The sequence below is a fragment of the Danio aesculapii genome, chromosome 12 (assembly GCF_903798145.1).
Source record: "Danio aesculapii chromosome 12, fDanAes4.1, whole genome shotgun sequence".
Classification (NCBI taxonomy): domain Eukaryota; kingdom Metazoa; phylum Chordata; class Actinopteri; order Cypriniformes; family Danionidae; genus Danio; species Danio aesculapii.
This window is the reverse complement of record NC_079446.1, coordinates 17,615,235-17,639,683: the sequence shown is the minus strand read 5'-3', so window position 1 is coordinate 17,639,683 and position 24,449 is coordinate 17,615,235. Positions and strand designations below refer to the sequence as shown.

Genomic DNA, 24,449 nt, shown 5'->3' with positions numbered 1-24,449 from the left:
AATTTATTAGGGAAAATTTTTAAGAGTGATATTAAAAGTTGGGCAACGCGGTGGCGCAGTGGGTAGCATGTTCACCTCACAGCAAGAAGGTCGCTGGTTCAAGCCTCGGCTGGGTCAGCTGGCATTTCTGTGTGGAGTTTGCATGTTCTCCCCATGTTCGTGTGGGTTTCCTCTGGGTGCTCCGGTTTCCTCCACAAGTCCAAAGACATGTGGTACAGGTGAATTGGGTATACTAAAATTCACCTTAGTGTATGAGTTTGTGAATGAGTGTGTGTGTTTCCCAGTGATGGGTTGCAGCTGGAAGGGCATCCGCTGTGTAAAACATAATCTGGAAAAGTTGGCGGATCATTCCGCTGTGGCGACCCCAGATTAAAAAAGGGACTAAGTCGAAAAGAAAATGAACGAATGATATAAAAAGTTGTTTTATGTGACTTATTATAGGCACTAAACATACAGTTGAAGTCAAAATTGTTAGCCCTCCTGTTAAATTTTTATTCTTTTTAAAATATATCCCAAATGATGTTTGACAGACATTTGCACAGTAGTTCATATATCTTTTTTTTCCTCCGGGGAAAGTCTTATTTCTTTTAGTTTGGCTGGGACAAAAGCAGTTTTACATTTATTTTAAAAACATCTTTAAGGACAATAATATTACCTTCTTTAAAAAAAAAAAAAAAATGTCTATAGAACAAAACAATATGATCCGATAACTTGTCAGTTACCCTAGCTAGCCTGGTTAACATATTAATTATTTAAGTCTTCAAATTGCACTTTAAGCTGAATACTAGTATCTTGCAAAATAACTAGTAAAATATTATGTGCTTCCACCATGGAAAAGACAAATTAAATTAGTTAAATTAGTTATTAAAAATTATTATTAAATTAGTTTTTAAATTAGTTATTAAAAATTAGTTATTAAGAATATTATATTTATCATCCACATCATCACATCATCCACATCAACACAGCCCGGACCATCGCCCTACACGGCCATCAATACCACATCAACACAGCCCGGACCATCGCCCTACACGGCCATCAATACCACATCAACACAGCCCGGACCATCTCCCTACACAGCCATCAACACCACATCAACACAGCCCGGACCATCGCCCTACACAGCCATCAACACCTCCAGCCATCTTCCTCTCCCCCCCTGCTCTTCAGATCAGTGAGGAAAATGTGCGTCAGATCTTCAGTAAACAGAAGAGAAGGAAAGCACCAGGGCCAGATGGAGTCTCACCAGCCTGTCTGAGAACCTGCGCTGACCAGCTGGCTCCCATTTTCTCCCATATCTTCAATAGATCACTGGAACAGCGCAAAGTTCCATCCTGCTTTAAGCGCTCCACCATCATCCCAATCCCAAAGAAGCCAAAGATCACAGGACTCAATGACTACAGACCTGTGGCCTTAACATCTGTGGCCATGAAGTCATTCGAAAGACTGGTGCTAGCATATCTGAAGGACATCACTGGACCCCTGCTGGACCCCCTGCAGTTCGCCTATAGAGCAAACCGGTCTGTGGATGATGCAGTCAACATGGGACTGCATTATACCCTACAACATCTGGACAAACCAGGGAACTACGCAAGGATTCTGTTTGTGGACTTCAGTTCTGCCTTTAACACCATCGTCCCACCACTGCTTGAGTACAAACTGGCCCAGCTCTCTGTTCCTAGCTCTGTCTGTCAATGGATCACCAGCTTTCTGACAGATAGACAGCAGCTAGTCAGAATGGGCAAAATCACATCCGACAGCCGCACCATCAGCACTGGTGCCCCCCAGGGATGTGTTCTTTCTCCACTGCTCTTCTCCTTGTACACCAACGACTGCACTGCAAAAGACCCCTCCATCAAACTCATTAAGTTTGCAGACGACACTACTGTTATCGGCCTTATCCAGAACGGTGACGAGTCTGCATACAGACAGGAGGTGGAGCGGCTGGCGTTATGGTGCAGATACAACAACCTGGAGCTGAACACGCTCAAAACAGTGGAGATGATAGTGGACTTCAGGAGAAACCCCCCTGCACTCCCCCCACTCACCATCATGAACAGCACTGTGGCTGCAGTAGAGTCATTCAGGTTCCTGGGCACCACCATCTCTCAGGATCTGAAGTGGGACACTCATATAGACTCTATTGTGAAGAAAGCCCAGCAGAGACTGTACTTCCTTCGTCAGCTGAGGAAGTTCAACCTGCCACAGGAGCTGCTCGTACAGTTCTACTCAGCTGTCATCCAATCCATCCTCTGCACTTCAATCACCGTCTGGTTCGGCTCAGCTGCCAAAACTGACCTCCGTAGACTACAGCGAATAGTCCGGACTGCTGAACGAATCACTGGCACTACCCTTCCTACACTTCAAGAACTGTACTCTTCCAGAGTGAGTAAAAGGGCTCGCAAAATCACTCTGGACGCCTCACACCCAGCACACTACCTGTTCGAACTGTTACCGTCTGGTCGGCGCTTCAGAGCACCAAGCACAAAAACAGCCAGACACAGGAAAAGTTTCTTTCCTCAGGCTGTCTACCTTATGAACAGTTAAATATTCCCCTACTGTGCAATAAATATGTGCAATACTTTCTCATACGCACTTGTACACAGCACCTTATATCAATATACAATGCAATACTTTCTACATTCGCACTTGTACACAGCACCTTGTAACCTGTATATTTATAACAATCTGTACATACAACTCAACATCCAGGTTTCTTCACTAACCGCATCTGTTTAATGTTCATCATTTTTTATTATTATTATTTTATTTTTTCAGATTATTTTGTGTTGTCACATGTCACTTTATGTACACTGGAAGCTTCTGTAGCCAAAACAAATTCCTTGTGTGTGTGAAGCACACTTGGCAATAAAACCGATTCTGATTCTGATTCTGATTCTGATTCTGATTTAAAAATGTACTGAAAAATCTCTCCGTTAAGCAACACTAGAGAATTTTTTACAAGAATTTAAATTTCACAGGAGGGCTAATCATTTTGACTTCAACTGTATATGACTTGTTCACAATGCTGACTTTTCCCACATCATGCTAAAATCCTAATTGTGCAGCACATTACTGGAATGACAGGAGATTTTGTAGAGTTTCACAGAGCTCTGAACTGATTTTTTTATTATCTAGCTGATAGAATGGATTGTCAAAGGCATGAGTACGCCCACATGGAATAAATGTGTGCAGAAATCCGCAGATTTTTAGCTCATCATTGAGTCCATTTATTTACTCGTGTAGATGTGTGTAAATTTATTCAGTTTTTAAATTAATTTCAGTAATATTATTGACTAATATGAAAATGTTCATATGATTTATTTACAATACAGTTTGTAAAGTGATATTTTCTGTCTTTTAGTAGATATATTTTATGAGAGACTTGCTTTGTTTACCAAATAAGATGATAATTAAATTTGAAACATTAAATAAAAGTTCAAACGTACTATTTTTCACTTCATATATTATGTTTTTAGTTATGATACTCCTAAAATCATTCAGCATAAATCCATATATTTTTTACAAAATTGTGAGCAGAAATAGCAAAAAATGTCCGCATATTCTGTCTGGCCTCAAACAAAGCTACATCATTTCCAGCATAATAAATCATGCATCATATGGTTACTGTGACCACGGCTAACCTTGTGAGACTCAGTGTTGACTGCTGTGGCATCTGCTTTGACAGAGGTTGCAGCATCATGTGGCTGGGTCACGACGCTCATCTCAGAAGCATAAAGCGGATTTTCAACACTTTCCTAAAAGTCAGACAATTGAAATGAACAGTGAGTCTAAAACCTTTTAAATGATTTAGTCCCTATTTAAATAATCGTTTACACAAACATCTGGATGAACAAGACATATTAATATATCTGAATGTATCAATATCAAATATTTGATAGTGTCATGACTAAGCATGGAGAATCAAGTGTTACAATAAAACTGTGTAAAGGCTCTATTTATATTGCCATGAAGCATCATAAATCTGAGTACAAACATTGAGGGAATTTATCACTAAATAAGATGCAGCAGACTCTTTCTGCCAGCAGAGGTCATACTTTGGCAGGTCCATTCATGACTGTGGTGGCTGTAGCGGTAGAGGCAGCAGGACAGCTCTGTGTATCTTCAGTGTATGCAGGGTTTTCAAAGTTCCTTCCTATTTTCTCCACTTCCACTGACGTGCTGGATTCCTGAAATTGACCAGAAGTTAGAAGCAGCACATAATAAAAGTCTAAACCAACTCAGATCTAGCATGATTCTTTTTTTGACTGTATTAACAATTATTTCTCTACAACGAAAAACAGTAGTATTGACAAACACTAATAAAATAAAAAGTACAGATTTTTAGTATATTATATTATAAAATGAATGTATTTGTTATTAATAAACTGTTTAGCAATCATTACTTCAATATTCAGTGTCCTGATTGTTCAGGAATCATTCTTATGCACACTCAAAAAATACTTTTGCTGCTTGTTCAAACTACTTATTTAAACCTATTTTTGGGGTGGACAACTTAATAATTTTTTACAAATTTAAGTGGATTAAACATAAAACAATTAAGTTAACATAATTGATTTGTGTTGGGACAACTTGAAGGAATTGTGTGGAACCCACCATTTTTTTTTACTGTGTTCGCTGATTTGATGCTTATTTTCAATTTCAATAAAACAGCATTTATCTGAATTATGAATGATTAAGCTTTTGTTGGATCTAATGCATTCTAAGCACACTAAAAACAGCAATATTGTGAAATTTGAAATTAAAATAACTGTTTTCTAGTTTAACATAAGATAAAATATTGTATTTTTATTATAAAAAATAAAAAAACTTTTTAGCAATCAATACTCCAATATTCAGTGTCATGGTCCTTTAGAAATGATTCTTATGCATGCAGATTGTTTTTATTTTAATAAAATAGCATTTATTTGAAATATGAATCTTTAAGCTTCTAATCTAATTTAAAGAGAACCAGTTTTACCCCTTTTACAAGATGTAAGATAAGCCTTTGGTGTCTCCAGAATGTGTCTAAAGTTTCAGCTCAAAATACCCTTCAGATTATTTATTATAGCCTCCAGAATCTGCCCATTTTGGTGTCTGAGTATACTGTAGCTGTTTTTGTGACTTTAAATGCAAATGAGCAACTTCTCCCTGCCCAGAGCTCCCATGTGCATGTTGCTCATCATGTGTTCCATCAGATAACCCCCCCCCCCCCCCACACACACACACACACACACACACGCACACACACACGCACACACACACGCACACACACGCACACACACACACACACACACACACACACACACACACTAGCATTTACTGACTCCATGCGGCTATGGAGATTATAGTGGGCAAGAATTACATGGCAATTTTATTGTCTTTATTACAAACATGCTCTGTTTTTTTAAGCGATTTAAACTTACAAAACTTATAAAATCACAGAGTTGTAACAAATATCTTAGTCCCAGTTAATTTGCGAGAAAAAAAAATGTGTATACAAGTTATAATAGAAACATGGCGTCTGTCAACCAATTTGGTGGGTGGGGAAAAAAAAAAATAAATAAATAAAATAAAAAAATTAAAATCACACTCCTACAGTATGTCCCGTTTCGGTGGGCCTCAAAATCACTGGGATTTGGGCTCTATTTTGACATCAGGAAATTTAAAAAAAGAGACTTTTTAGGTTTATATCACTCCAATATGACAGTGAACACACTCAACACATACACACAGTTCTGTCCAAACAACGTACAAAGTAATAATAAATTTCATCATAGGTGCCCTTTAAGCCAATCTAATGAACCTCTTCTTATTAAAGTAAAAGTAAAAAGAACCAAAAAGTTTGACAGAAAACTTTTGAGTGGTAGTGTATATACATATATATTTAAATAAATTGAGTACAAACCTCTTTAGGAAGGCTATTGCTGTCATTCTCAGACTCAGGTGAGTTGTTAAAACGTTCAGAGTTACCACGCCTAGATGTTAAAAAAAATAATTAATTAATGTGATACGTACTGAAATTGTGTTTAATAACAGACACTGTTTTTCACCCTTACCAGAAAGTGGGCATTAAGTTAGATACATTAACTGGCAGATTAATGTTATTCAGCCTGCTTTTGATGTTCTCCTTCTTATGTGCAGAATATATCAGGCAACCCAGGAAGAGAGCCACAACAGCTGTAACTCCAAGAGCAATAGCAACTGTGGACAGACGGAATATGGGTCATGTGGTCTTATTTGTTTTCATGACAATTGCATGATAACGTGAAGGCTGATATCATGTACTGCCATAAATTTGTACCTGAAGTTGTAACTACACCATAAACACTTGTCTCACAGAAATCTCCTTTCCATTCAGAGGGGCAACTGCAAGGGGTAATTACAGCCATATTTATTATAGTCCTATTAACAGTCATAATTAACAGCACTGCCACATACATAAGTTTACCCATGCTTTAAAGGGATAATTCACCCAAAGATGAAATTTCTGTCATTATTTACTCACACTTTACTTTACTGTTGGACACAAAAAAAGATCATTTGAAGAAAGCTAGAAATTTAAAACCTGATTTCCATAATATTAGTTTAGTGTCATGGAAGTCGAAAGTTATTTTCAGCTTTATTCAAAATAACTTACTAGAAACTCTTAATTGTTTGCTTGAGAGAGAGTACATTTTTATTTTTGGGTGAACTATCCCTTTAAACACTTTGAAATGAATAATATCTAAACACAAGTTTACATGCAGAGCGCCTTGTTGTCATCAAAATAACAGGTTCCGCCATTCTTGCACTGGCATGGAGGGGGCATGGTGGGTTCAGGATCAATCCCTGAAAAAGAAAAAAAAAAAAAAACAGACACGAGTGAATAGATATATTTACATCTGAACACTAAAATGTGCCACGCTGACAAACTAAGTAGATATTTATGACTATTTATGAATAATCATAAAAATGCAATCTTTATTCAACACCAGTAGGATTATTCCTAAATAACTGGTGTCAGCCATATCTATTAAACCTTTGAAAAGTACAATCCCAGCGGAACATTCAGATCTGCATTTACGATGCCATTGACAGTTATCACGTATAGTTATAAGACCACTTCAGTCTGTACGAACACACAGTATACTTTATTGCAAATATAAACTATACTACCTGACAAAAGTCTTGTCGCCCATCCAAGTTTTATGAACAACAAGTAATAGCTTGACTTCTAGTTGATCATTTGGTATCAGATGTGATTTATATGAAAGGCAAAGGCCTCTAGATTACGCTTACTTTACCAAAATAAAGTATGATAATGCCTTGATTTTTAATTATTTAATTAGGGCCTTAAGGTCTGACTTTGCTTAAACAAAAGTCTTGTCACTTAACAGAAACAATGTACAGTATTAAATATAAAGTCATGGTGCCGTGGAAAATTTTTTTAAATGTGTGTGACTCCCATCAGCTTAAGGACTGCATCCATACATCTCTGCAAAGACTCAAATAACTATCTGGAATGGCAAAGAAAGCATTCTTGCAGGACTCCCAGAGTTCATCAAGATTCTTTGGAGTCATCTTCAATGTCTCCAAAGATCCAAAGATCCAAATGATCAACTATAAGTCAAGTTATTATTTGTTTTTTCTTACAATGACAATGATAAGACTTTTGTCAGGTAATGTAATGTTTGCATATAAACACTTATTTCGACAGTAGTGAACAAAGTAAATCATCTTTGATCTTTGAAATTTACATTAAGTCTTTATGAGTGAGTCATTGAACTGTTCATTTGAACCATTTAAAAAAAACAATTCATACAAATATTATTTTTGAAGTATGTTTTTTTCTGGTATATATAATCATTATTGTTACTAAAACCCAGAGCCTGACATCAGCAGTGTTGGTTTCAAAAGCTACAATAAATTAGTTTATGGTCACATCATTAAGACAACTATAAAGACAGATAACGAGTATAAAATATACCTGCGTCACAAACAGTACTGCTGCCAGGAAAGAAGCTGGTGCCCTCTGGACAGGCACAGGTGTATCCTCCTGGTCTTAGCAGACACAGGTGACTGCATGTGCCCTTGCAAGGGTTCTTCACTATTGAGGAGAGACAATTCATACAATATTTAACCCACTCTACATTTGGAATATCACTTTAAGTGACAATAAACAAAACCCTAACTACTATATTTTAAAGCGATATAATAAAAGTCAGCTAAAGTTTAAACTGATTGGGTTTTACTGTATGTGATTCATCATGCAAATCTCACTTTATTGAGGTTACTCACAGGCTATAGAGTTGTATTTCTGCTGCTGGTATATGTTGATTTGGGTGAGCCAAGGTCCTGTAACAAGGAGTCTGGTTTTGGTGCCCTTGCCAAACTTGTCCTGTCTGAACACTTCACCCTTTTCCTGTGTGCTCCAGTACACATGGTCCTCAAATACATCCACACTAAAAGGGTTTCTTACATCTAAGTGTGAAGAAACAGGGTAAGATATTTGATTGTTCCTTGTTGGAAATAGTACAAGAGCATACTTTTCCAATTTTTTAAATGTACTTTAAACAATATAGTAAAATGAAAGTAATGCTTTTCGACATGTAATAATTTTAGGGTGCTTCTTTTAGCCACTTCAGAAGATTTATATATATAAATTATATTTGTTACATATTATTTATCACATTTAAAATGTTGATTTAAATGCAACATCAAAGAACACAAGACAGTTAAAAAACTTTAGTATGCAAGTCGACACATGATAATAATTGAACTTCAGGTCAAGTCACCTTTATTTCTATAGTGCTTTTTTTTTACAATGTAGTTTGTGCTAAATCTGATTAACAAGGAAGTACAGGAAGGTAATAAAAGTCAAATAAATTCACATAACAAAATTTCTCAATTTTCAGCTTTTGCTTGGTCCATATGCCACAGTGAATTACGATACATGACTGGACCAAGTCTGACTTCCAGACATGGCCCAAACATGGACCATATCTGGAGCAAGTCTTAGCCACGTTAATAACCAATAACTGGGCCTGGACTGGGCCAGATATACCCCATGTATGACTGCAGTGAAATTGAAAAACCCATAAAGAATGATGCTTTAGGTGCATTAATAATGGTAATGGCTAGTATCGTTAGTATAAACTGTAAAATAATAATTTGGTTAAAAATATATATGTAATGTAATTAAATTCATTTTTTTTGCAACAACAACAAATAAAATTAATTAGTTCAAATAATTAAGTCTTGATTGTTTCCTAGATGAAACTGGCATTTCCTGGATTGTGAAGGCATTAGAAGATACAAACAGGAAGATGGAAATGACTCAAGAACTCAAGAATAATTTTTTTGGATTTTAAATGTGCGTCAAACATACATGGCCCACATATAAATTTTTACATCTGGCCTATGTCGTGCGTGCCACCTTAAAGACAACCTCAACCCATGTTTGGCCCACATGTTGTATTCCAGTGCAGAATGAATGCCTTGTTGTGCCAGCTTCATGCCAAACCTGAACCAGAATTTTTTGCTACCTGGGAATGTATCAAGCAGGTGGCAGAACAGTTGACTACTGCTAGTGTGTGTTCTTGTACTGTGTTTAGTCCCCACACATTGTAATAGGTTGTAATACAGTATGCTGTTGGTTTCTTTGCATATGCTCATTTGTTTTTCACAGTTACTGATTATGTTCACCTATTTGTTTTGTTTTCTAGTGATCTTGATAACTCATGTGCTCATGCATGTTTTATTTTAGTTTTTTTATTCACTGAATTGGTTTGTCAGTTGGTTTGTCTGTTGCTATTAGATCTTTACCTCGCATTTTCCTTGCCACCATCATGCTACTTTTTAAAAATAACATTATCTGCAAATGCAGTTATTTTTTTAAATATTCTATATAAGAATTTATGTGGGCTGGTGGTTTAAAAGTGCACAATCAGTACAATAAAGCTCTTTTACAAGTAGATAGACATATATAGTGATTTCTACTTAAGATTTCTTCTTATTTTTGAAATTAGTAAAATAATCAAATTAATCAAAATCTTACCTATGAAAACTGATGTCTTTCTGTTCTGCCCGTCAGGCAGAATGGACTCAATGCGACTCTCCTTTGCATCTGACCAATAGATCCGGTCATCGTTTGTGAAGTCAATGGACAGGCCCGTTGGCCATCCCAAACCACTGTTTACCAGAACCTTTCTCTCTTGACCATCCAACCAGGAGCATTCAATACGAGGTGTGTTTCCATTGTCAATCCAGTAAAGCATGCTGGACCACACCATGACAAAAAGGGAAGACATTGGTATTTAAATGTACAGTTCCAACACACATGGTGACAATTTTCTTATTTTAGGATCTGCTTTTTGGAGATTTAGTTACATTGCATTATATGGATTTAGAATGACATGAAGTAAAAAAAAATGCTAACTATCCCTTGAAACAGACAGTAACAGCAAGTAAATCTCACCCCAAGCGAGGATTCAATGCCACAGAATTGGGTTCTTCCAGGTCAGTTTTAATCAGGTGCTTCCTGTAACGCCCATCTAACATTGCCACTTCCAGACGTTTGAGCTGTGCATCAGCCCAATACAAATTCCTACAAGAGTAATAAAGGCGAATGAGTATTACAGACTCATTAACACAAACTTATTTATTATTATTCAGCTTTATTTAGGGAAGTTATTTTTTTTTTTGGAAAATATTATATAAAAATCTAAAATGATTGCTTTACCTGCCAACCCAGTCCACTGCAATACCATAAGGTTTAGTGATGTACTTTATGTCCAGCTCCACAGCAGCAGCAATGTTATTATTATGGTCATCCACGTCTGGCAGAAAAGCTCTTTTAATAGCACCAGGCAATGCACCACTCCCTTCTACTGTAAAATACACCACGCCTAAAACACACCAGAGGGGTCACATATTGAGCACAAATAAATCATTATTCTATCATTAAATGTACATTAAGTAAATTTATATCTGTATTAGGGCAGCACGATGGCTCAGTGGTTAGCACTGTCGCCTCAGTGCAAGAAGGTTGCTGGTTCAAGCCTCGGCTGGTTCAGTTGCCGTTTTTGTGTGGAGTTTGCATGTTCTCCCCGTGTTAACATGGTTTCCCCCAGGTGTTTGGGTTCCCCCACAGTCCAAAGACATGAGTGTATGGGTGTTTCCCAGTGCTGGGTTGTGGCTGGAAGGGCATCCGCTGTGTAAAACATATGCTGGATAAGTTGGCGGTTCATTCTGCTATGGCATCCCCTGATAAATAAAGGGACTAAGCTGAAGGAACATGAACAAACGAATGAATAAATTAATATCTATATTAATTTATAGTCTATATTATTAATTGTGTACAGACAGCAGGTACTTGTTAAGTGTTTAATAGTGTATATTACAGTAGTCAACATTTGAAGTGGTTCAAAACCTTTCATCAATGTTGTCCTAAAACTGAGCACCCTTTATAATTTAAAAAATAAAAAAACGTTGCGATCCACTACAAATGTTGACAACTGTATATATATATTCGAGCAGAATTTATCAGCTCCAGTCCTAGTGACCCACCTAACAGTATGCTTTAAACTTTTTTTTTTTAAAATGTTAGCACATTGTTACACTTTAGGTGAAACATTTATCAGCGCAATCTTACCCACAGATTTTTTTATTTGCTTTGTTTTGTTAATCGTGGTAAGTCTGGCCACTTGCTTCCATGTTTAGAACGGTGGTCCTTCTTTGTAGAAGTCAGTTTGACAGCTTTAGTCACAAAACGACTTAAAACACTTAACCACGTATGTAATTAGTAATTGAACGCATTCTACTCACTAGCTTATCTTCATAAGGACAACTTTTCCAGAGCAGTCAGTTTGCTCAGTAGTTCACCTCGTACAGTGTTGCACTTTGAATGTGGAGCGTACCGGGTTTAAGTCTGGCTTAAAAATTTATTTTTGCAGAAACCAGGTAAAAAAAAAATAAGCAATGTGAAACTGATATTAATTTTAAGTACAAGGCTGCAATGCACTCTTCATGTTTGCTTTTGTAAACACTATTGGTTGGATTTATAGAAAGGGGTGTGTGGGTCATTTGATCGCAGGGTGATGAAGCATGAAAGAAAAACCAGCCGTTTTCTTATGAATACACATGAGAAATGATTCTCAAAAATGTACACAGTGACCTTACAGTTGGATTTGTAAGAAGACATCGCCCACAGCCACGTATTTCGTGGTGCGAAAGTAGCCCTGGGCAGTTATTTCCGATGAGCCAGGGTTGCATATTTACCAAAGAATGAATTTTATGTGTGTGTGATTCAGCGTTTAATGGACTAGAGCCATCGGTGTAATTTTTGAAGCACAGAAGCAATGTCACAGAGTGCATACTAAATCCAGTGTTGTTGTGGTCCCAGTCGTAGTCCAGTGCCACAATGCGCTCCTCTTCCTGCAAGAAGTCATGGTACTCCTCTGTCTGAAGATTGTAGCGGCGAATGCGAATGTTCTCTGGCAATAGAAGCAGTGGTCCAGGACCTAAAAAAGAGATGATTTAGGATGATAAACATGCCCAAAGTATCTTGACTTGTACTTTAAAATTTCTGTCCCACCTTCGGCCTCACACTGATTGCCTGTGCCAGCTTTCCTGTAGCCTTGGGCACAATCACAGTGATAGCTTCCTTTAGTGTTCATGCAGGCTTGTGGGCATGTGCCATATTCTAAACACTCATCTATATCTGTTGGGAGCACAATAGACAGTCAAATGAGGCATCAAATGCAGTAAGTAATAAGATGTTGGTGCATTAAGTGTTACATTTTATGGTCAAAATTTATTTTGATGGTCTGTTTGTTTAATTTAAGTTACATTGCATCTACATGCAGACTAGTTCTCATTAGATTATAAGTAGACTGTTAGGTTGGGGTTAGGGGTGGGGTTAGTCTAAGTTGACATGTACTTGCAAAGTCTCTTATAGTCAGTTAAATGTCTGTTGAAGTAGCATATCAACAGATATTAAACATACAGTTTACTAATACTCAAATGGACCATCAAAATAAAGTTTTACCCATTTTATTTACAGACTCCGAGATTCATTCTTTCAGCAAAAAAAAATATTCTCCAATCAGATGTGAGATGTGTTTAATGTGTGCATTTGTGTGTACCATTGCAAAGAAAGGTGTTATCCGGATCTACGGCATAGCCAGGTCGACAAGAACAGATGAAGCCAGTGCCATTCAGGTTTGTACACTCATGCTTACATAACTTCTCATCACAGTTGCGGTCATGGCCAAAATCTGAAAAGATGAGCTCATCAGCAACCTGATAGACAAAATCTAATGCAGTTACTTTAGAGTTCTATTTTAAATAAAATACTGATTAAATAGGGTAATATTTGTTGGCTTACTGCAGCCCAGCTCATCAGTGAGGTCTCCACAGTTGTTATTGTGGTCGCACACGTAAGGCAGAGGAACACAGTGGCCATTTGAGCATTTAAACTCATTTGGTGTGCAGGGGGCGAGAGTGGGTTCTTGGCCTGATTTGAACAAAAAAAAATCATACTGTCATTATTGCCCCATGAAGCACCAGAGCACCATATATATATATATTTAAATGTATATATATTTAAACGTATATATATATATATGTATATATATATATATATATATATATATTTTTTTTTTTTTTTATTATTTTTTTTTTTTCTTTTATGTATAACACAACAGTTTATTCAGGAAGCTTGGAGTGTTTGTAATGCAAATAGAAACAAATATAATAAAAAATAAAAAAGCCTGGAGGTCAACATTATTAGCCCTTTGATGTTAATAGTCAATAGCGTTTCCCTTTTGCTTGATTACATCCTTCAGTCATTTATTGTAGCTCTCAACAACTTTCAAGTATGCCTCCTAAGGAGTGTTAACCGCCCTTACAAATCTCTCAAGCTCTTCCAGATTTGTTGGTCTTCTAGCATGAACTGTAGACTTTAGTGTGCCCCACAGATTTTGTATTGGATTCAAGTCTGGGCTTTGTGCAGGCCAATCAAGGACTTTCACTTTGTTCTGTTGGAGGTAGTTCTTCAACAGAAGTGAGGTATGCTTTGGTTCATTATCGTGCTGAAATACAAAGCGTTGACTCAAAGTTTTGTTGCAGACTGTCTGGTTGTTTTCAAAATCTTCTGGTAGTCTTCCTTTTTCATGTTTCCTTTGACCGTGATGAGTTTTCCAGTTCCATTATACTACCACCGCCATGTTTCACTGTGGGAATAGTGTTCTTTTGGGTTAAACATCTCTTCCTTCTTCCTCCAAACATAGGCAACATCTCCAAGGCCAAAGAGCTCTAGTTTCACCTCATCTGACCAAAGGATACGGTTTATTATTTCTTATTTTTCTCTTTCTCTTATATTTCTTATTTGTCTTTTGTTGTCTCTTTTTTTAAGTGGTGTCTTTCTTGGTCGACAACCTTGCTGTCCACTCCTGTGCAGGGCCCTAGTGACTGTCTTCATTGAGACATCAATACCAGACTTGGCCAAGTCATTCACTAGTATCTTGGCAGTTGTTTTTGGGTCTTCGGAAACCTCTCTCACTAGTTTTCTTTCCAAATTTTTGGAATTCCCATCTCTGCCAGTCATGTTCTCCACAGTGTGGATCTCATTAAACTTCTTGACAATACTTCCTGACACTTGAAATCGCTTTGATAAATACAGTATGTATATCCTTTTCCTTCTTTGTGAGCCTTAACAATTCTTTTTTTTTCAAGTCTAAACTAATTTCTTTGCCATGATGACAGAATGTATTATTGAACTATTTGTTTTTCAAGATACTAAAATTAAGCTTCAAGTTAAATTTAAAGGCTAGGATAATTAGGCAAGTTAAGGTAATTAGGCAAGTAATTAGACAACAGTTGTTGTTTTTTTCTGTAGCCAATCAAACAAATAATTACTTAATAATATTGACCTAATCAGTTTTTACTTTTTAAAAAAAGTAATTATATTATTTCAGCCAATCTAAAAGAAATAAACCTTTTTCCAGAAGAAAAATACAATAGGAAATGCCGTAAAAAAGCCCTTGCTCTGTTCAACAGCATTTGTGAAATATTTGAACAAGAATAGAAATTTCATAGGAGGGCTAACAATTTTGACATCAACATATATTCAGTTAACTTTTAAAATATATATTACATTATTACTTTTTTATATATACAGCTGAAATCAGAATTATTAAACGTCCTTTGAATTTCTTTTTTCTTTTTTAAATATTTCCCAAATGATGTTTAACAGAGCAAGGAAATTTTTACAGTATGTCTGATGTTTTTTCTTTTAAAAGAAAGTCTTATTCGTTTTATTTAGGCTAGAATAAAAGCAGTTTTTAATTGTTTAAAAAACATTTTAAGGTCAAAATTATTAACCCATTTAAGCTATATTTTGTTCCGATAGTCTACAGAATAAACCATTGTTATACAATAACTTGCCTAATTACCCTATCCTGCCTAGTTAACCCAATTAACCTAGTTAAGCCTTTAAATGTCACTTTAAGCTGTATAGAAGTGTCTTTAAAAATATCTAGTCAAATATTATTTACTGTCATCATGGCAAAGATAAAATAAATCAGTTATTAGAAATGAGTAACTAAAACTATTATTTTTAGAAATGTGTTGAAAAAAATTCTCTCCGTTAAACAGAAATTGGGGGAAAATAAACAGGTGGGCTAATAATTCAGGGGGGTTAATAATTCTGACTTCAACTGTATGTATTTATTGAATGATGTAGCCTTGGCGAGCATAAAACAGAAATCTTACAAAGCTTCACTTTTAACTTTAGTGTATTTGTGGCACATTGTACATTTAGACAATTTAACTTTTCTTGAAGTAAAATGATATGAGTGAATCTCTTACATTGGTCCTCTTTTTCATCACTGCCATCCCCACAGTCATCTTTCTGATTGCACATGAGACCACTATAAATGCAGTAGCCATTATCACAACGGAACTTGGATGGCATTTCACATGTAATGTTCCCTAGTCACAAAAAAAGTTTTAACTGTAAGACAGTAACCATTTTCCTGCATAAAATTAAGCTTAAACATATAAAACACATTGTAATTATAATTATTTGAAATGATTTTTGAAATTGTATAGTTTTTGTTTGCTATGAAGTCTTACAGCAGAGGCTGAGCTGCTCATCAGAGCGGTCTCCACAATCATTGAAGCCATCACACACCCATTGCTGATTCACACACAGCTTATTGTTGCACTGAAACTGGTGTGATGGACACCAGCGTCCTCCAGGATAGCGAGTGGCTGTTGGAAAAACAGAAGAAAGTTACAAAACAATCTTAACATTTACAGTGTATGCAATAAAGATAATTTTATTGCTCCACATATTTTTACAGCCCAGAACACTCACGGCAGGTGGACTCATCAGAGAAGTCTAGGCAGTCAGCATAACCATTGCATTTAAGAGCTTCTGGGATACAGTGTCCAGATGTACACTGGAACGTTCCAGGACGACATGTCCGCAGTTCTACAAAACATTTTTAAAAATATATGAATAATTTTGTGAATCCCAAAGTAATCTAAAAAAGAAGTGAAGTGGAATTTGCTGCCATAATGTTATGATCGCCAGCGGTGTTGCCTCACAGGCCCTGCCATTTACCCAAACCACAAATCCTATAATGTCCTACAGTCACACACTGGTTTCAGTTCACCTCCTGATTATACAAACAGCTGAAGCACATCATCACTAATTATTACATGGACTATATATACACCATTCACAAACATATTCATTACGGAGTCTTGCTTCTATTGTGAACTAATTGTTTTCTTTGACCTGTGTTTTTGACATGCACGCTTAATGTTTCTTGATTGTTTGCCACCTGTCTATTTGTTTATAATTTTGGATTATTTTTATGTTACTACCTGCTCCTGTTTCGACCCTTAACTGCCTGACAAGATAAAGCTGCATTTGAATCCTACCTCTAATTGTTTCACCCCAGTTCATTACAGAAACTCAGGACCGGAACCTTTACATATAATGTAATGCATTTTTGAAATAGTATCATCAACAAGAAAAAGTATTTGGAGGGGTTGAAAAATAATGGAGAAAGTTAAAATGGAGAAAAAAAATAAAAGAGTCATTTGAAAGACATGATAGTGAGGGGAAAAGGCATGATTTTCATTTTGGGTTCAACTAAATCTTTAAGAGTAAATGGTGTTTATATTGACTTCAGCTTACCGCAGTCCCTCTCATCAGAATTGTCCCCGCAGTCATTGTCATGGTCACAAACCCAGGCTCCTGGAATACACTGCTGGTTGTCACACCGATACTCACTCTCAGAGCAAGGTCTGGGTTCTGTAAGTACATACACAAAAACTAAGCTCCAAAGCTCCATACACAAAAACTAAGCTCCTGAATACATACTAAATACATGTTGAGGTGACCTCCATACACACCTAGATTGTAATGATTGACCAGTGCATTACTCACCACAGTTTCTCTCATCAGATCCATCGCCACAGTCATTGCTACCATCACAGCGCCAGCGGATGGGCACACAGCGATGGTTATCACAGCGGAAATCTCCCAGAGGGTCACAGGTTAGCTCATCTGTGTGCAGCAAAATGTGGGAATTTATTATCATGTATTTATTAAATGTTTAAGATTAAATTTGAATCCCTGTTTCTACCTTTAAAAAATAAAACTGTGTTTTTTGATTAAATATAAAAGCAACCAACAACTGTCGAGCATAAAAAAAATCCCTGACTACTCTTTATGAATAATGAATAATCACGCTTGACAATAAACTTTTTTGATCACCAGCCACTGTGGTTAGTAGTTTTCCAACGGTACTAGCCACTCAACATTTTCCCTAGCCACAGTTTTGTTGTTGGAATAATATATTTTATGCATAAAATTACTTGATTTATATGTTATGTCCACATGCCTCCTCATTCATTTATCTGTTCAAAGAATGGTTAAAGCCAAAGTGTTTTTTTTTGTCCTGCCCATTTCAAAGAGAACCAATCACACCAATTGCTTTTCCAGGCATGGTTGCTTCGTGCAAGGTAACAGGAGCACGTCTGTGTCTCACCATGTGCATGATCATCCTCTCATTCGGTATTCACCTGCTTTCTTTTGCTTGCACGAACAGTTATTTTAACAGCTAGTCTGACTGCTTCTCGATTCTAAGATCACATTTGCACTCATATTGACAATCGGTCATAAACTATAACTCTAATCTTTTTATTATATTTTATTCTAATCTAATATTTTAGACAGCCAGAAATCTGTAAACATTGAATTTGTTTTCCCTACTCTGGAAGTCAATGGATACAGGTTTCAGCTTTCTTCAAAATTTCTTCTTCTATGTTGAACAGAATAAAAAAACTCAAAGGTTTTTGGAAATAGTGAGTAATTTTTCATTTTTGTGTGAACTATGCCTTTAACAAGATAACATTTGAAGTAATGTCCAAGCTTGTTTACTATCTGGCAGTTTAGCTCCTATTCTTCTTTTTCAGTTGTTCATTTCTGTATTTGTTTCTGTTCATGTTTCTGTCCAACCTTTTTTGAATCATTTAAAATCCGTCTGTGGGACTTACGACAGGTGTTCTCATCACTGTTGTCTAGACAGTCATTGGCGCCATCACACACAGCCCACAGAGGTATACAACGGTAGTTTCCCTTGCAAGAGAACTCGGTGTCTGGATCGCACTTATAGTCAGGACCCACTACAAAAACAGATTAAGAAAAAAGATCAGTTAACTCCAACTTGTTAAAGAAAAGTGAATTTTTCTGAAGAGCCACTCACTGCACACTTCATGCGGCTCATCTGAATTATCTCCGCAGTCGTTCTGTGCATCACACACATAACTTTGTGGTATGCAGCCTCCCTTTTTGCATTGAAACTGTCCAGGTTTGCAGGTCTTGTCTGTGCAACTGTCAGTTTCCTCATCGCTGCCGTCTGCGCAGTCCACCACACCATCACAGTGCCAAGATATGGGAATACAGTGCTTATTTTTACACTGAAACTGGTTCTCTGTGCAACGGTGGTCACCTGGATAATGAAAGAAGTTTTTAGAGAAACAACTGTTAATCCAAAAACTCCTACTAATTGAACTAGGTCAAACTTTAACATTTTCTTGTGTTAAAATGTTATTAGGGCCTTTCACACTGGGTAGTCAGAACTCAGTTACAGGAAGTAACCACTCCCAAAAACTTAATTTTTCTTCAGGACATTGTCCTGGTAGGAACTAGGAAATCTGAAGTGATAAATGCTGGCAGACAATGTCATTAAATGTGGCATTCAACAATATTAACTACTGAAGGATAGAAGATGCTGTGATCGAAGCTGTATCATGAATTTTGTGATAACAGATGGAATGTAAACCAGTAGTTCAAGGGACTATGAAAACATTCTTCTTATGTGAAAACCCCTATTAAAATATAACATATTCTTGGTTGAGATTAAGTGTTTCATACTGCAAAGTGCAGCGTCTTCATCAGATCCATCAAAGCAATCCTTGTGGCCATCACATAGGAAAAATGGGTTAGTGCAGTTCCCATCCTGGCACTGAAACTGCCCAGTTTTGCAGTAATGTGGAGGGCATGTCTGAGGCTCATCAGAGCCATCACCACAATCTGACTGGCCATCACACTTCCACCATATAGGAATGCACCTGGAGACAAAAGCCAGAGATAAAAATATAATCTTGTGTGCCAAAATATTCACATTAAATCAAAACTGGGTGGTTCTGGTTCTGGACTATAGCTATGGCAGAATTACTAAAATAAAAACAACTTCATTCAAAGCATTCAGTTACTTTTGAAGTGCCCCAATTATGATATTATTTTTAGCTATTTAGGTTTATAATTTTGTTTTGGACACATTCTACAATAGATTTATATGCATCAAAGGCCACTTTTTCATAACAAAATACAGATTGAAATACATTTATCATAATATATATTGTAGCATTTGCTCTGCTTAAAAGTTTCAGAAACTGTTCAACATCACGATATCTGAATCATAGCTCCAGGGGCTTCCTCAGCACTTGTATACATACTGATACAAACAGTAACAACACTTTTGGGAAGTGTTTGAAAAGTGAAATTACTTTTGTAGTGCTGAAAAATTTCTTTATCACATATGTAAAGAGTACATAAAAACCTTACTTAAGTAAAAGTAAAGGTAACTCACTACATTACAAGTTACAAGTCACCAATATCGGTACCACTTGAGTAAAAGTAGTGTATACATAAGTCATAAATTAAGACTCAGAGATGCACTAGTCCACAAATCTCATGAGACACTTCAGTGAAAGTTCAATTACATTGTAATCAACATAAAATGCTCTCACTCCTCCAGCTTATACCCTTGTCAAGGGTAAGCACAGCATAATGAACCACCTCAAAATGAAACTGAACACTCCACTGTTTTCACAGCCTCTTTAACATGTACAGACACTGTAGAAATGTCAGTGAAGTTCAAGTGCCCAAAATGTGTATACTGTAATAAGTACAAAGTGATCAAATAGTTACTTAAGTTCACACAAAAAATAAAAACTGAAAAGGCTCCAAAGAGTATGAAACCATCACTGACGTAGCACATGTGACTTCAGTGTTTGTGTACAAAAACCCTCATAAAATTTAGGTTCAAAATATTTACAATATTGATTTGATTGATTGATTGTGCATAAAGTATTTTTGTAGCCTAATAAAATTAAAGTTTAACCACTGAAGTCAATAAATCAATCAATCAATCAATCAATCAATCAATCAAAGTTTTTTTTTTCACTTCCACATCAGACTGCTATTTATTGCGCATTCAAAAAAAACATGTAACATATAGACCTCAGCTGTAGAACAGGATTGCCCTTAAATAGCATATTTCTTACTGGTTTGACATTCATGATCATAAGTGCCAGAATGTCTGGCATCAAAGATCGCGGTGCATGACACCCTGTGTTTACCAAGTTGCTTGGTCAGCCCTTGGGACCCATTCCTTGCTCTTCAATCAGTATTGCAGATGGTGGGTGAGAAAGTAAGAAACTTTTCCCCCTACAGTGCATCGATGGATTACTCTTCAGTATTTGGACTCTCAGTAGTGAACATTAAAACACACTGAACTGAACTAACCTGAATTTTACTCTGAAAACTGAACTGACACTTTTTCAAATCACTATAATCTCCTATGTGTAGCTGCTTTGACACAATCTACATTGTAAAAGCGCTATACAAATAAAGATGAATTGAATTGAATCTCTGCAACCCAAACACATAACACCCCCCCCCCCCCCCCCCCCCTTTTTTTTTTTTCAACACACACCAAAAGACACACACACTGCTGATTATAATATAATAAACCAAGAGAGAGTGAATCTTTGTCATGGACCATATTTCTAAAAATTAGCTTGAAAAGTTGTCTGTAGCAGGGTAGTGCTGAAGTCACAGGCAAGCACTACAAAGGCACTGTAGTCAGTTTATAGCCTAATGTGTTAGCTGTTCAATTCTTGCGTTTGCATTTAAGATCCAAAAGTGCTAAAAGTTGTATTTTCTTGTGAGGATTATCCAGTTGGACAAAATGTGTAAGTGTAATGAGCAGTGTTTGAACACAGTCTTCAAAAAGCCTATGGGAAAATCCTATGGGGATTTTATCGAGGGAACCAGTTTTATGCTAGCAGCCGATTAGCCTACAAGGTGACGTCATAGTTCCTCCACTCTATTTTCCAGCAAATTAAACTCAGTTTAAAGTTTGCGTCTCGCACATGCTCCGATCTGCGTCACAAACTCGACTTCCTAAAAGACTTCATCTTCAAAGCATCAGAGAAACTCGCACAACAAGAAAGAGACAGACCCGACCCACTAAATTCAGGTATTTAGTCGTTCGTTATGCTGTGCCCCTTTATCAAAAAGTTGTTTTTATAGTCTTGGTTATTGTTCTTAATAGTTATGGCGAACTGAGTTAGATTTGCCATTCTTTTATTTAAATACTTTTGTTTCCTTGCTTACTTTCTTATATGTTATTGTTGTTATGTTTTGTACGTTTGTTTGTTATATGTTAGACTAGTCAATAAATCACGCTATATAAGCATGTTGGATTGTCTTTGTTTTGCCTCACAGAAAAGGTCACTGTAAGGTAACAGTAAAGACCCTTAAAAATTAAGTTACAAGCTTAATAAGTTTACTAAAACTTCTAAACTATTCATCTACTTCGCAAAAAGTAATTATAATTCTCTTTCTAAATTTCATTTAAAATGATTTGAATCTGTTAAATATGATTCCAATTAACAAGTTTGTAAAAAAATAATCACATGGCACTTTTATGCAATAAAATACTACATTTTTGTCATACATAATATTCCAAAAAAGTATGATCTGGACGTTCACTGGGAAGGAAATCTAAAGACTGGTTATCATAAGCATTTGTTTATATGGCAAAACATGTCATATTCCAAAGGCAGACACTGATGAGATCAGGGTCTGGTTAATTTGTGGACTTTGGGGTGGTTTACAATGTGGTCACATGTTGATTGGACAGTCTGTATTAGTCTCAGTATTTGGGCTTTTGGTCAAGAAAGATACAAAATATGTGGTAAACTTTCGCTCTTCTCCTGCTCTGCTCCTCTCCAGCTCTGGAGTCTATCTTCTCTGGGTCTACTACTATCTTCGGGGCATACTCTCTTTGTCGTTCTCTCCCTCCCCCTGTCTCACCCTCTCTCTCAGGTAACTTTATTTTACATTTAAGCTGAGTGCAATTATTATCATATGTTTTTATCATGTCATATTTTATCATTTTACACAGTTATTTGTAACTAATTCAGTTGTAACCACAGAGAATTGGTGTCATCAAATCATTTTATTTTCAAGTATTTGTGAATTAATTTTGATTTAACATCAACACTTAACTGCTCCATATTGCAATACAATGCAATCACATATTAGCAACGCTCTCCCACATTTTTAGCTATTAATGCTGCCCTTATTTCTGTTTTTGGTATAAGATTGCAGAAGAATGGTTTGAATAGAAATGTAGTTTTCATCATCATACTGATCACTTTTTAGTCATTCGGCAGAATTACAGTTTGAACCGTTGTAGTTCAAATATCATTCTTACACTGGCATTTTTAGAAGATTATTTTAAATACCGTGAGAGATCATGAGAGAATAAATTCACATACTTCTCGTTGTCTCCACAGCGAAACTGAGTGCTGGAGCAGTCGGCAACACACTGAATCTTAAATCCAATTGCCAGACCAATGAAGTGGTCCGGACATTCACATCTGGCCTCTGTTCCACCCGGACCAATCAGACACAGGTGACTACAGGTCAGGTAATGGTCATTGCATGGATTTTCACCTAGGCAGATATTAATTATACATTCAAACAGCTATCAAACAATAGATGTTAATGGTGAAATGAATAATATGCTGTCTTACTGTGTGGTTGTCTGTAAGGGTGATAGATGTGGATGTCATTAGGGCGATGTGTGTTGTTGCCCATTACAACACGGTTAGCGCCAGTGTACTTGTGGGCTCGCTCTATGGTGTGGGTATTCCAGTCAGTCCAGTACACCAAATCCTCAAACAGGGTCAGAGAGTATGCATGGGGCAAGGAGCCTGTTATAGCTCTGTGTCTGTTTTGACCATCCATATCAGCATAACTATAGCAAAACAAATATTAGAAGGTCAGTTTTTAAAAATACACAATGCATGACTTATTTAATCCCTTTCAAGGTAAAAACAAGGCTATAATTGCAATGCCTCTGGATGGCTATTACCAGCAGACAAGACCAATTTAAATGAAGGAATAATAAAATCGCTAAATAAGTAAATAAGTAGAGCAAAAAAATAAGTAAATAAATAAAATAATATGTTTCTGATCAACATAAAAATTGACAGGAACTGAACTATAAAAAGTGTAGGTTTCTGGTTGGTTCAGTCAATGCGCACATGCAGTGTTAAGTGCCATGTCTACATGAGAGCCAGAGCTTCTGAAAGCAGCTGAACTGACTCAAAGACTTTCCCAAATTATGACTGAATTTATTTATTTGGAAAGCAGATAGTATTCTGCCACATCAACACTGGTTTTATTTTAAATTAATTAGTTTGAGATTTAAAAAAAAAAACAGTCAATAACAAATCATGAATTTCAGAAGAAAAAAGTATTTAAAATGTTTTTAGCATTTGCTTCATTTATTCAGACGAAGAAGAATTTTATCTGGGCTTATATTGGATAATAAAAAGATAATAAGATAAATTGCTGGTTTGTAAACATTCTGGATGCGTGTGCAGTGAAGTTGCAGAAACAAACAGGAACGCTAGCATTTACATCGAGGGAATGACATCCGATGCGGTTCAGAGTTTGTTGTTGTCTTAGAGATAAGTTATATTGATTACATATTATATATATTATTTGCATAATGCTTTCAGTGCATTATAACAGCTTGTCACCCAGTGATAAGCACAGTTAATCTGCAAAATTAACGTTAAAG

General features: G+C 36.4%; 1 protein-coding gene across 1 annotated transcript in view; it reads right to left on the bottom strand.

Moving 5' to 3' along the window:
- The window catches only part of lrp2b (low density lipoprotein receptor-related protein 2b), an 86,908-nt gene that overhangs the window by 5,633 nt on the left and 56,826 nt on the right, over nt 1–24,449 (bottom strand). The window contains exons 53-77 of the mRNA XM_056469077.1: nt 23,395–23,618; nt 23,137–23,314; nt 19,439–19,635; nt 18,768–19,013; nt 18,559–18,687; nt 17,447–17,566; nt 17,195–17,311; nt 16,364–16,480; nt 16,120–16,257; nt 15,853–15,975; nt 13,370–13,498; nt 13,128–13,259; nt 12,578–12,703; nt 12,360–12,503; nt 10,724–10,889; nt 10,460–10,588; nt 10,040–10,260; nt 8,281–8,463; nt 7,970–8,089; nt 6,744–6,831; nt 6,305–6,369; nt 6,060–6,204; nt 5,909–5,978; nt 4,059–4,190; nt 3,645–3,758 (exon numbers count right to left, since the gene is read on the bottom strand). Of these exons, the coding sequence (XP_056325052.1) occupies nt 3,645–3,758; nt 4,059–4,190; nt 5,909–5,978; nt 6,060–6,204; nt 6,305–6,369; nt 6,744–6,831; nt 7,970–8,089; nt 8,281–8,463; nt 10,040–10,260; nt 10,460–10,588; nt 10,724–10,889; nt 12,360–12,503; nt 12,578–12,703; nt 13,128–13,259; nt 13,370–13,498; nt 15,853–15,975; nt 16,120–16,257; nt 16,364–16,480; nt 17,195–17,311; nt 17,447–17,566; nt 18,559–18,687; nt 18,768–19,013; nt 19,439–19,635; nt 23,137–23,314; nt 23,395–23,618 (3,553 nt within the window). The remainder of the gene's footprint in view (nt 1–3,644; nt 3,759–4,058; nt 4,191–5,908; nt 5,979–6,059; nt 6,205–6,304; nt 6,370–6,743; nt 6,832–7,969; nt 8,090–8,280; nt 8,464–10,039; nt 10,261–10,459; nt 10,589–10,723; nt 10,890–12,359; nt 12,504–12,577; nt 12,704–13,127; nt 13,260–13,369; nt 13,499–15,852; nt 15,976–16,119; nt 16,258–16,363; nt 16,481–17,194; nt 17,312–17,446; nt 17,567–18,558; nt 18,688–18,767; nt 19,014–19,438; nt 19,636–23,136; nt 23,315–23,394; nt 23,619–24,449) is intronic.